Below are 14,098 nucleotides of genomic sequence, written 5' to 3' on the forward strand. Positions count from 1 at the left end.
AATAAATAAATGAATGAAAAAAGTGTGACTGCTCGGAGTGCAGGCAGCTAGGGACACCGGCCCTCATGGCCAAAAAAACGGACCGGCCAACCGGGAATACTTCCAGTCCTCCTGATTAGCCAATCTGGGCCTGCACTCAGCGATGCAACGCCAGACACAATGCACTCGAATGGAGCGAGTGACGTCACTGTGAGGTGGTAGGGTTAAGGGTGGGGTTGGGTGAGCCCATTAAAAAGCATTGGATGCAGCTCAGATTGCACTGCACCGAGTCTGCAGCCAGACCCCTCTCCAATCTGCAGAATTTAATAAAGGAAATTTCTATATCGATTTACCATACAGATTTTTCTGACTATATAGTTGTGATAGAGAGAAAACCACATACAAAATAGCACTCTGAACTGAACTAAATAAACAATAATTTTATTTTAAAAGCCATATTTATTGTCACTGAAACATTCCTACAGACTTGCACATTTAAACAGGTATTTGCATGAGAAAAATACATTCATTTACCTCCGAGAATAAAAGCCGTCTTTTGTGTTACAGAAAAAAAGCATAATTTCACAAATGTACTTATATCTAAAATACATTCTCATGCACGTCTCCCTCTCTCTTTTCATCATTAAAGACCATCTGTACAAAACACCATCACAAGAACATATTCATTCACTCTAAAAAATGCTGGGATGTCATAACCTAGTGTTGGGTCAAATATGGATAAATTCATTAAACATAAATTGCACTTTTTAACGCAAAGGTTGGGTTTGTCCATATTTGACCCAGCATTGGGTTAGAAAAACCCAGCTATTTTGTTGACTGTTACAACGTTACATGCATAACTAAATGTCACATAAGAGTACACTCTAAAAAAACTGGGTTGTTGTAACCTAATGTTGGGTTAAATATGTGTTTGTCCATATTTGATCAAACGTTTACTCAAAAAATGATTTTTGCTGCTTATTTTTAACTACTTGTAAAATTGAGTTGAATTAACAAAATTTGTGAGTGTTCTTTGGGGACAACTTAATTGTTTTATGTTCAATTCACTTAAATTTGTAAACACAAATAAGTTAATGAAATCGATTTGTGTTGGGACAACATGAAGGAATTGTTGGACCCAGCATTTTTTTTACAGTGTTGGGTTACATTACCCAGCTTTTTTTTTATTTTTTGGGGGGGATAAATAACTAAATGTCATATAAGAGTACACCCCTTAAAAAGCTGGGTTGTTATAACCCAAAGTCTGGGTTAAATATGAGTTTGTCCATATTTGACCCAACATTCACACAATTTTATTTCTTTTGCTGCTTGTTCAAACTAATTTAAAATGAGTTGTTGTTTTGGACAATTTAATTGTTTTAAGTTGTAATGTAAATGTAATTTGTATTTTTATAGTGCCTTTATCGTGTATAGCCAGTATTGCAATTGCCAGACAAAATTTTGGCAGTTTTGAAACACAGTTTTACGAGAAGTGCCATGGGATTTTTAATGACCACATAACATCTCATCTAAAGGACAGTGCTCACTGACAGTATAGTGTCCCCTTCACTTTACTGGGGCATTAGGACTCACACAGACCACGGGTTGAGTGCCCCCTGCTGGTCTCACTAACACCACTTCCAACAGCAACCTAGCTTTCCCAAGTGGTCTCACATCCAGGTACTGACCGAGCACAGCCCTGCTTAGCTTCAGTGAGTTTTGGGCTGCATGGTAATATGGATAATTTCAACGATTAAATGAAGTTAATCAATTTGTGTTGGGACAACATGAAGGAATTGTGTGGAACCCAGCATTGGGTTACAAAAACCCAGCTATTTTGTTGAGAGTTACAATGTTACATGCTTAACTAAATGTCACATAAGAGTACACTCTAAAAAAACTGGGTTGTTGTAACTTAATGTTTGTAACCTAAATATGTGTTTGTCCATATTTGACCCAACGTTCACTCAAACAAAGATTTTTGTTGCTTGTTAAAACTACTTATAAAACTCACTTATAATGAGTTGAATCAACAAAATCTTTGAATGTTGTTTGGGGACAACTAAATTGTTTTATTTTCAATCCACTTAAATTTGTAAACACAATTAAGTTAATGTAATCGATTTGGGTTGGGACAACATGAAGGAATTGTTGGACCCAGCATTTTTTTACAGTGTTGGGTTACATCACCCAGCTTTTTTTGGAGGGGGGGATAAATAACTAAATGTCATATAAGAGTACGCTCTAAAAAAAGCTGGGTTGTTGTAACCCAAAGTTTGGGTTAAATATGGGTTTGTCCATATTTGATCCAACATTCAAACACACACACTTTTTTTTGCTGCTTGTTCAAACTAATTCAAAATGAGCTGTTGTTTTGGACAACTTAATTGTTTTAAGTTGTAATGTAAATGCAATGTAATGTGTATTTATGTAGCACGTTTATCATGTATGGCCAGTGTAGCCAGATTGGAAGGTTTTCCACCTGGTTCTGAATTTGATTGTGAGGGTAAAAAAAAAAATCACATAGGTGGGTTGACAAAATTTGAGTGGGTTTAAAACGCCAGACACCGGGGTTACACCCCTACTCTTTACGAAAAGTGCCATGGGATTTTTAAAGACCACATAACGTCTCATCTGAAAGATAGCGCTCACTGACAGTATAGTGTCCCCTTCACTTTACTGGGGCATTAGGACTCACACAGACCGCAGGTTGAGCGCCCCCTGCTGGTCTCACTAACACCACTTCCAACTGCAACCTAGCTTTCCCAAGTGGTCTCCCATCCAGGTACTGACCAGACTCAGCCCTGCTTAGCTTCAGTGAGTAACCAGTCTTGAGCTGCAGGATGATATGGATAAGCTCAACAATTAAATTGAATTAATCAATTTGTGTTTGGAATACATAAAGGAATTGTGTGGAACCCAGCATTTTTTATAGTGTTGGGTTATGACAACCCAGCATTTTTTCAAAGTGTACGATTTCTCAGATCATTGGAAGATTTCTGGAAATCACATTTTCAATGCTACACACAAACATACATTACATAATGAAATAAAACAAGAGGAGTATTTTTAATCTGAAACATGGACCTAGTTTTGCGAAACCACAACCACAAACAGGTTTTACTTATTTAAAAGATCACTCACATCTTTTGAACATATAAAACCACAAAAACTATTATCACAACCCAAAAAGATTCATTTGATTTGAATTCAGCAACATCAACAAAAAACACTGTTCCCTCATGAAGGTGTCACGTCTTATCTTATTATATTTTATTATAATGACTTCAGGATGATGTTTAATATAACGCAGCCTTCATACTCTCATTATCTATACATATGTATGGTGGATTAGAGATCAAACACTGGATGATTAAAACCATGTCTTTTTAACATCCAAATGATCATATCCTTTATGCGTTTAGATTTAATTCACACTCTGTATTGATTAGTATTTAATGCTCAGATTAGTGTGGCTAGCAAAGGACGTTATTAAAGCTTATATCTCACTGAAAAAAACAGTAAATTGGTTTTGTTCAGAATCTTCTTTACGCACAATATTTCCACAGCCTTCATTTTATGTAATGTTTAACATACATAGATTCACAAAAAAAAAAAAAGTTGATGCACCAAATACAGTACAGTTGAAATAAATATCATCTTTTATTGCGGTTAACTCTCTCAAGAAACATTAATTAGGGTTATCCCCATTTTGTTATATTAAATTTAAAGGTTTAAAGAACATTACAGCTGGTTGCATATTAATAACTATATTTAAGTTGCACTCACACACACACACACACACATGCACACACACAGACCAGATCTACTGTATGCCACCATTTCCGTCATTCCTTTGATGACATCAAGCACCGATTTAGCAACATTAACAAAATATTGTTACTATAGTAAAAGTACTTTAAAACATTACCCCGAACATGGTCAACAGAAGCACTCACTCTTCATTATATAGTCGTGCTAAAAGACTAAACAACTCCTAGTGCTTAGTGTGCCAACATATGGTGCAGTATCACGTCAGGGCGTCCTGAGTTCGAATCCAGGCTTGAGGACATTTTCCTACTCTACCCCACTCTCTCTCCAACTTCGCTTCTTGTCTCAATACTGTCCTATCTAACAATTTCTTTCTTATTCTTCATCTTAGTTTCTGTTTATTTTATTTTACTTACTCTAAAACTTACTCTAAAAGTGCTGGGTTGTTTTAAATGTGCAGTGTATAACTTTCGCCACTAGAGGGCGTGTATTCGCAACAAACAAAGGCGTAGTTTAATCAGACGTTTTCTGCATTACTTACTATTAAAAAAATCTGTAAGACTTACTTGGTCACTTGAATCACATCTTGAATCACATAGCGGCTTTTAGCCTCCTTCCTTGCATTCTCATCATTAGCATGGTTGGTTTATACTTCTGCATCGAGTGATCAGCGTGACCCACGGCGCCTGCTTTGCGCATAGTCGTGCATTTATACTGCGTTCTGTTTGTGTAGCTCTGCAATAACACTTCTGAAACATTAGATGGCAGTAGGTTTGTATGTTCCTCTGTGTTGAGTTTCTTCAGGTGTTTTCTTTTTTCTGAACGCTACCTTAACGTACAAGTAGCTCAAACTCGCTCAGTTTGAGGCGGGAACCGGCGGACGTGCAACAACTTTAATCATAAGGTAAACACAAAACAAAAGTCTCCATCTGGAGCTCCTTCATGGGACTCATGACACTCGCTCCATCGGGTTCACGGCTCTCAGCACCGCCCACACTTGTCACAGCTACCAAACCGACCAATCACAGAGCTTGCGCTACGTGTCATTGCGATATGTAGTTACATTTTTTAAGAGGTGTGCGTCAGCGTCTGTGTTAGCCACGGTGAGGGCTATGGGACCATACGCGTGTGCTTGATGCAGAAGTATAAATTCTAGTCTAAAGATTTCAGGCTTGTCTTCAATAGGCTTTGGTTTAACATGCTAATAGGTGCTGTTTTATCAGACTAAATACATTTAGGCTTCTGTTATAATGCAGCTCGTCTAATAAAACATTAAAGCTTCTCTGCTGTTTCACTGGTTCTAGAAAACCAAACTGGAAATTGAGAGTGTGTTACATCATTAGCATGAACACACACTCCGTCACACTAATTTAAATTGATTATATCGCTGCATTTAAATATTCGTATAAACATTTGGGATCATTTAAGTGCATACGTCAGCAAAATATGACACTGAGTATAGTTGGTTTTGAATATTTTTAATGAAAAAGCTTAAATACTGTGCCTTTAACACCAATGTTGGGTCAAATATCGACCCAACATTAATAACATTTTTCATTAATTAATAAAATGTAATAAATTTTTTATGATAATTTAAATTAGGGCTGGGCAAAGATTAATTGGATCCAAAATAAAGGTTAGTGAAGGGCATCCGCTGCGTAAAACCTGTGCTGGATAAGTTGGCGGTTCATTCCGCTGTGGCGACCCTGGATTAATAAAGGGACTAAACTGAAAAAACAATGAATGAATGGTAGTTTTGACACAATTCATTCATTCATTCATTCTTTTTTATTCGGCTTGGTCTCTATTTCAGAGGTTGCCACAGCGGCATGAACTGCCAACTATTCCAGCATATGTTTTACACAGCAGATGCCATACCAGCTGCAACCCAGCAATGGGAAACACCCATACACACTCACACACACACACACACACACACACACACACACACACACACACACACACACTACGGCCAATTTAGTTCATCACCCTATAGCACATGTGTTTGTACTGTGGGGGAAACCGGAGCATCCGGAGGAAACCCACACCAACACAGGGAGAACACAGGGAGAACTCCACACTGAAATGCCAACTGACCCAGCCGGGACTCGAACCAGCGACATTCTTGCTTTAAGGCCACCGTGTACTTTTAGCCCAGCACTAGTTTACATGATTTAATTTTTCCAGCCAATTGTTAGTTTCGTTGTCCAGCATTAAAACAACCCAGCATTTTTTTGAGTGTGTGAAAGTGTTATTACAAGATATCCAGCGCCATGATAAATCCGACCATTTTTCTTGGATATTTTGAGATATGTTTGAGTTTACATTCAGACTGGAGAATGGAAGAAATGACTGTTCTGGTTGCAGTTGCAGCTTCAGTCCAGCAGGTAGCAGCATGTCCACGTCTCAGCGTACTCTCCAGCTGTGATAGTAAGTAAACACAGTCAGAGTCGGTCTAGTTTATGAGAGAATGCTGTGTGTGAAGTCTAGTTACATAGCAATACAGACACAAGAGGCTAGTGTAATGCTCACACATGTCTGTCAAGTGTGTGTTTAGATTGATAAACTAGTTTAAAAAGTAGTGTGTTGGAAAGGATAAACACATACTGTGTGAACGGCCCCTTAAAATGTGTGTTAATCTGAAATGTTGTAGAGCACTGGTGTGATGAGAGATACCAGTTTAAAGATGGCAGTCAAATACAGCCTGTTCAGCCGACTCCACATCCTCTTCTGTGATGACTGAAACACACACGCACGCACACACGCACGCACGCACGCACGCACACACACACACAAATCAGTTAATTTAGGCCTGCAATTATGTGTGTGCGTGTTTGTATGGGTTTGTTTGTATTTGTGTGTGTGTGTTTGCATGTGGTTGTATTAGTGTGTGGTGTCTGTGTGTGGGGGGCGGGGTGTTTGTGTGTGAAAGTGTGAGCTTGTGTTTGCGTGTGTTTATGTGTGAGCTTGTGTTTGTGTGTGTTTTTCTGTTTGCATGTGTTTATGTGTGTGTCTTAGTGTGTTTGTGTGTGTGTGTGTGTTGGGGGGGGGGGGGGGGGGGGGGCTTGGTGTTTGTGTGTGAAAGTGTGAGCTTGTGTTTGTGTGTGTTTGTGTATGTGTGTGTGTTTTTTGTGTGTGTGTCTACTTGTGTTTGCATGTGTTTATGTGAGAGCTTGTGTTTGTGTGCTTCTGTTTGCGTGTGTTTATGTGTTTGTGTGCTTGTGTTTGTGTGTGAGTGCTTCTGTTTGCGTGTGTTTGTGTATGCGTGTGTTTATGTGTTTGCCTTAGTGTGTGCTTGTGTTTCTGTGTGTGTTTTTGCGTGTTTGTATTTGTGTATGTGTGTTTCTGTGTGGTTGTATTAGTGTGTGGTGTCTGTGTGTGTGTGGGGGGGGGGGGGGTGTTTGTGTGCATGTCTGTTTATATTTTTATGTGTGTGTGTGTTTGTTTTGTGTGTTTATTTGTGCTTTTTGTGTGTATCTGTATGCTTAATGTTTGTGTCTGTGTGTGTGTTTGTGTGTGTGTGTGTGTGTGTGTGTTTGTGTTTTCTGTGAGTGTATACTTGTGTTTGCGTGTGTTTATGTGTGAGCTTGTGTTTATGTGTGTGTGCTTCTGTTTGCGTGTGCTTCTGTTTGCGTGTGTTTATGTGTGTGTCTTAGTGTGTGTGTGCATGTGTGTGTGCTTGTGTTTGTGTGTTTGTGTTTATTTGTTTTTGTGTGTGTTTTCTGTTTGTTTACTTAGTGTGTGTGTTGTGTGTTTGTTTCTGTGTGTTTGTGCGTATGTTTTTGTGTTTGTGTGTGTTTTTCTGTTTGTGTTTGTGTGTGTGTGCTTCTGTTTGCGTGTGTTTGTGTATGCGTGTGTTTATGTGTGTGTCTTAGTTTGTGTGTGTGTGTGTGCTTGTGTTTGCGTGTGTTTGTGAGCTTGTGTTTGTGTGGGTGTGTTTATTTGTGTTTTTGTGTGTGTGTTTGTTTTGTCTGTGTTTGTGTGTGCTTTCTGTGTGTGTTTGTGTGCTTGGATGTGTTTTTGTATTTGTGTCTGTGTGTTTTCTGTTTGTTTACTTAGTGTGTGTTGTGTATTTGTTTCTGTGTGTTTGTGTGTATGTTTTTGTTTGTGTGTGTTTTTCTGTTTGTGTTTGTTTTTGTGTGTGTGCTTCTGTTTGCGTGTGTTTGTGTATGCGTGTGTTTATGTGTGTGTCTTAGTTTGTGTGTGTGTGTGTGTGTGTGTGTGCATGTCTGTGTGCTTCTGTTTGCGTGTGTTTGTGAGCTTGTGTTTGTGTGGGTGTGTTTATTTGTGTTTTTGTGTGTGGGTGTGTTTGTTTTGTCTGTGTTTGTGTGTGCTTTTTGTGTGTGTTTGTGTGTGTTTTTGTGTTTGTGTCGATGTGTTTTCCGTTTGTTTACTTAGTGTGTGTTGTGTGTTTGTTTCTGTGAGTTTGTGTGTATGTTTTTGTGTTTGTGTGTGTTTTTCTGTTTGTGTTTGTGTGTATGTGTGTGTGTGTGTGTGTGTGTGTGTGTGTGTGTACAGTACCTGTCTTCTGCAGGTTAGATTGTGCATTGCTGGGCAGAGGAAAGCTGTAGGATCTGGACTGTAATGACGGCGGCGTCTCGTGACTGATGCTCTTCGTTCTTTTCCGGCATTCGATCGTCAGGCGTCCGTGACACGCTTTATGACAGTTCACACCACAAACTGAGAGGAAAAAACAGGTGTTTAGGGTCACAGGAAAAAAAACCTCGATATGATAAAGCCTTGTGACATAGAAGAGCACTTAATTAATCTGAAACTTCTAACATAACATTTATAACGTGATGTCTCTTAAGTGTTTTACTTTGACACGTCAAGTGAAGTTTATTTATAAACTAATTTCAAGAGTTCACACTGGTGACATTTCTGAGTGGAGTTTGTTCTCCCTGTGCTCGAGTGGGGTTTCCCCGGGTTCTCCGGTTTCCTTTCACAGTCCAAAAAACACGCATCTAAGTAAATTGACCAAACTAAATATCATCGATATCATAGCCAAGCTCTTAGCGAGTACACCTCTCCTCAGCCATCCTATATCTGTCATTAGCCAGAATAAAGCTGGGGGAGTTCATTGAGATCTACCAGAGCTCAAACTCCCCTCTCACCCTGCAAATGGGAGGGAGCCCCGGGCTCGAGGATCTTATTAGCTCAGGGCTCTTTCCGGGGACAGCATGCTACACACACTTTATAATCAAAGCTAAGTGTGAACTCTTGAAATACATTTTAAAAACAGGGTCCTTGAGTTCTTTGCATATGAATATTATCCTTTATGTTATGTTATAATTTATGTTAATTCTACAGTGTGTGTTTGCTTGTTTCTCATGTACTGTAGTTCCTGTACAATAAACACACCCCTTTAACTTAAACACACACACAGACATAAACATACACACACACACACACACATAAACATACACATACACAAACACACACAAACACGCACAAACAAAAACATTCACACACAAACATACACACGCAAGTGCACGCACACACACACACGCATAAACATACACATAAACATACAATTACACATACGCACACACATGCACAACTATCTTTAAGGGGACTTCCCATAGAATGAATGATTTTCTACAGTGCAGACTGTATATTCTGTCCCTCAGCCCTCACAGGAAACAATCTGCATTTTAATATTGTTAAAATACCTCATTTTATGCGATTTATGAACCATTTTCATAATGGGGACCAAAAAAAATCTCCATGAGGTCAAAATGTTCTGATATTACTATACTTGTGGGGACATTTGGTCCCCATAGCGTCAGGAATACAAGGTATACACACACAAGCATATATAGCTCTCTCTTACCTTTGCATTTGTATCCTTGTTTATAAAACCCCCATATCTTAAAAAAAAAAACAGAAGGATACACATAATTAAGAGTATTTTGGAGGAAAAATGATATGCAGAAATGATGTGGATAATAGTACAGACGGGAGAAGGAGGAGGAGCTTAGATCAAGAGAGGGAAAAACAGCGGGAAAACAAAGGATGAAAGCGAAAGCGCAGAAATGGATGAAAGCAAAATAGCAAACTCACAGCATCAGAGGCTACACACACACACACACACACACACACACACACACACACACACACACACACACAATAGAAGGGTCTGGGGTACAACAAACAATAGATATCCTGAGGAAACTGTCCATTTTAAAAAACACTGCTATAACATTACCAAGTTATCAATACATTTCTTTATGATTGCATGAGCATCTGCTACTTACAAAGCCGGTGCAGTGATCGCAGAAGGTGGGTTTCACGTATGTGGTCTCTATGAAGGTGTGTATGAAGCCCATCTTGCAATTGAGCAACGAACTGGCCTTCATAAAATAATCAATCATCTCCTCCCTGCTGATCTTTCCATCCCTGATATAAAGAGAAATACAGAACATGAAATGAGGTAGAGAAAAGGATGCACAGAAAGACCCAAACAATACTCAATACAAGCTGAGTTTTGGAAGAATAAGTGACAAATAAGGCCTAAAACATTAAGGAAAGGAAAAGAGACTGATTATAACTCATAAAACCTCTCTGTGAGATCTTAAAACACCAGGCGTTATATGCAGCAAGTTAAGGTAATTAGGCAAGTCATTGTATAACAGTGGTTTGTTCTGTAGACAGTAGAAAAAATATTGGGGGCTAGCAATATTGACCTTAAAATGGTTTAAAAAAAAAAAAAGGCTTTTATTCTAGCCAAAATAAACCAAATAAGACTTTCTCCAGAAGAAAAAATATTACAGAAATGACTGTGAAAAATTCCTTGCTCTGTTAAACATCATTTCAAAAATTCCCACTTAGATATGCTTGGCGTATAAAGCAGGTTTGGCATGCTGTCCCGGGAGAGAACCCTGAGCTCGGAGATATTTGAGCCAAGGGCTCCCGCCCGGTCGATAAGCATATCAGGAGATCCGAGATCAGGTAGGTCTCGAGAGCTCCCCCTTTAGAAAAGGGAGGAAAAGGAGGAGATGGGGTGGAAGGGGGGATCCTTCCAAACGAAGATAGAAACAGTAGGGAGAAAATGATCCATTTATAGTAAACTAGGATCACTCTGATTGGATTATTACTGATTACAGATGAGTGGCCAGACGTGCTCAATCATATCACGTGCTCCTCTCGAAATTAGTTTAAGAAACTTCACTTAGGAAAAACATTTGAAAAAGAAAAAAAGGTCACAGGAGGACGAATAATTGTGACTTGAACTGTATGATGGCACTTACTGATTTGTATCGAGTTCTCCAAACTTGCTTAAATAAGGGAAGTTATTCCTGATGCACTCAAACTCTTCCCGTGAGATGAAGCCGTCACCGTTTGTGTCGAAATTCTTGAACACAGACTGTGAAAACACAATAAAAGCAGGATTTCATGCGCACGGATCTCAATACATGTGGCATGGATTTGTGAATTACAGTGGCCGGGAAGTGCGAAACAACATTACAAAGTGTGAAACACTTATACGAAGCTCGAGACAAATGTACATTTTGAAAAACATTTTCACCTGTCATCAGACACAATTACATAGGAAAAACCAGTTTACCAAGGACAAAACAAATGTACATTTAGAAATCCCGGTGTGTGGTACATTCCCTTTCCGTAAGGAATCTGTAATTGTAAATTTGTTTCGGGGCTTGTAAAAGTGTTTTGCGTCTTAATTTTTTTTCTAAAATGTAAATTAGTTTCGTCCTTCACTGAAAAAAAGTGTTGCATGCAGAACTGTTGCAAACAATTTATTTGTGTTGAATTTAAACAAACAGATTAAATTGAGCAATGAATGCGTGCCTTGAATGCATACCTTGGCTCTAAGGGTCAAACAACAAAAAATAAGGTCAAGAATCTTGGTGTGACTCTGGAGTCAGATCTGAGTTTCAATAGTCATGTCAGAGCAGTAAATCAGCATACTATCATCTCAATAACATTGCAGGAATCAGATGCTTTGTTTCCAGTGAAGACTTAGAGAAACTTGTTCATGCTTTTATCAGCAGCAGGGTGGATTACTGTAACGGCCTCCTCACTGGCCTTCCCAAAAAGACAGTCAGACAGTTGCAGCTCATCCAGAACGCTGCGGCCAGAATTCTGACCAGAACCAGGAAATCAGAGCACATCACACCTGTCCTCAGGTCTTTACACTGGCTCCCAGTCACATTCAGAATAGATTTTAAAGTATTATTACTGGTCTATAAATCACTAAATGGCCTAGGAGCTCAATACATTACAGATATGCTCACTGAATACAAACAGATCACTCAGATCTTTAGGATCAAATAGATTAGAAATTCCAAGAGTTCAGTCAAAGCAGGGTGAATCGGCTTTCAGCTACTAACAGCGCCCCCTGCTGCTGGAATCAGCTTCCAGAAATGATCAGATGTGCTCCAACATTAGGCACGTTCAAATCAAGACTGAAAACACATCTGTTTATCTGTGCCTTTACTGAATGAGCACTGTGCTACGGCCCACAGATCACGCTATTATGTCTTTCTCTTCTTTTTCATTCTTTTATAGCACATTTGATCTGTTTTTATACTTATTTATTTTATTTTTTATTTTATTTTAACCATTTTTATTATTTGTTTTTATTTCTCTTATACTTGTTTCTTTTATTCCTGTTTGTGTAAAGCACTTTGAATTGCCACTGTGTATGAAATGTGCTATAGAAATAAACTTGCCTTGCCAATGTTCAACTTAATTTGTTTGTTTAAATTCAGCTCAAATAAATTGTTTACAACCACTTAACGTAAAAAATTAAGTAAATCCAAGGAATCATCTTTGAATAATTTTTTCAGTGTTGATAAAATGGTTTTTCCTTTGTAATTATGTCTGATGACAGGTAAAAATGTTTTTCAAAATGTAAATGTTGTCTCGAGCTTCGTATAAGTGTTTCACACTTTGCAATGTTGTTTTGCACTTCCCGGCCACCGTAGTGAATGGACATTAGAGCTGCACGAGCAATGTTCGAACCAGCGACCTTCATGCTTTTAGTCGACAGCACTACCTACTGCGCCACTGCGTCGCCTCTATTCATAATTCTGATGTTGAATTATGTTACATTCTATGGTGTTTGAATGTATTATTGTGTTTGGTTTCTCTCTCTCTCTCTCTCTCTCTCTCTCCATTCCTGTTTCTCAGCTAGGTGTGGAGGAGAGGAAGTTGATTGGTTGCACCTGCTACTCGTTGCCCGGCAAGCTTAAAAGCCTGCCAGTTGCAAGCCACATGGAAGCTTGCTTCCAGAGTGTGGTCTCTCTCCTGCTTGGTGGCTTTTGTTGAGAAATTATCATTGCTGTTGTGCTTAACTTGTTGAAGTTAAAAATCTGTTGTAAAAGCTATTGAAACCACAAGAATTTATTTGTGTTGAATTTAAACAAACAGATTAAACTGAGCAATGTTGAACTTAATTTGTTTGTTTAAATTCAGCTCAAATAAATTGTTTACAATCACTTAACGTAAAAAAATGAGTAAATCCAAGGAATCATCTTTGAATAATTTTTTCAGTGTTGGTAAAATGGTTTTTCCTATGTAATTATGTCTGATGACAGGTAAAAATGTTTTTCAAAATGTAAATGTTGTCTCGAGCTTCGTATAAGTGTTTCACACTTTATAATGTTGTTTTGCACTTCCCGGCCACCGTAGTGAATGGACATTAGAGCTGCACGATTCTGGCTAAGATGCGAATCAGGATTTTCTCACGATCCTCGTATTTCGGATGAGATGTTAAACCGAGGTCCTGACTCTCTGTGGTCACTAAAAACCCCATGGCACTTCTTGTAAAGAGAAGGGGTGTAACCTCGGTGTCCTGGCCAAAAGTCCCTCAATCGGCCCTTACCCATCATGGCCTCCTAATCATCCCCATCCACCGAATTGGCTCTCTCACTGTCTCTTCACTCCACCAATAGCTGGTGTGTGGTGAGCGCACTGGCGGCGTTGTCATGTGGCTGCCGTCGCATCATCCAAGCGCATGCTGCACACTGGTGGTGGAGTGAAGAGACTCCCCTCATGATTGTGAAGCGCTTCGGGTGTATGGCCATACACGATAAATGTGCTATATAAATACACATTTACATCCTGTAGATGTAAAATAAAGGTTAATATGAGTAGACTATTATTATTGTTATTTCTAAAACATGTGGTAAAATAAGAATTATATTATGTCTAGGTCTACTATGGGTTAAAATGCTCAATTTTGTATAGACTTGGAATGGTGGACTTGAACAGACTTTAAATATGTCCTGTTTACAGATGACATCAGAATACAACTATTCATAATTCATTCATTCATTCATTTATTTTATTTTTGACTTAGTCCCTTTATTAATCAGGGATCACC

The 14,098-nt window shown here is 38.7% G+C and overlaps 1 protein-coding gene across 1 annotated transcript in view; it reads right to left on the reverse strand.

Annotated features, from left to right (window-relative positions):
* Window positions 1-418: 418 nt before the first annotated feature.
* The window catches only part of LOC130232509 (RAS guanyl-releasing protein 2), a 60,639-nt gene continuing 46,959 nt past the window's right edge, over window positions 419-14,098 (reverse strand). The window contains exons 12-17 of the mRNA XM_056462459.1: window positions 11,001-11,116; window positions 10,008-10,149; window positions 9,584-9,620; window positions 8,272-8,430; window positions 6,427-6,489; window positions 419-6,172 (exon numbers count right to left, since the gene is read on the reverse strand). Coding sequence (XP_056318434.1) covers window positions 6,431-6,489; window positions 8,272-8,430; window positions 9,584-9,620; window positions 10,008-10,149; window positions 11,001-11,116 — 513 coding nt within the window. The 3' untranslated portion in view covers window positions 419-6,172; window positions 6,427-6,430. The remainder of the gene's footprint in view (window positions 6,173-6,426; window positions 6,490-8,271; window positions 8,431-9,583; window positions 9,621-10,007; window positions 10,150-11,000; window positions 11,117-14,098) is intronic.

The sequence above is a fragment of the Danio aesculapii genome, chromosome 7 (genome assembly GCF_903798145.1).
Source record: "Danio aesculapii chromosome 7, fDanAes4.1, whole genome shotgun sequence".
Lineage (NCBI taxonomy): Eukaryota > Metazoa > Chordata > Actinopteri > Cypriniformes > Danionidae > Danio > Danio aesculapii.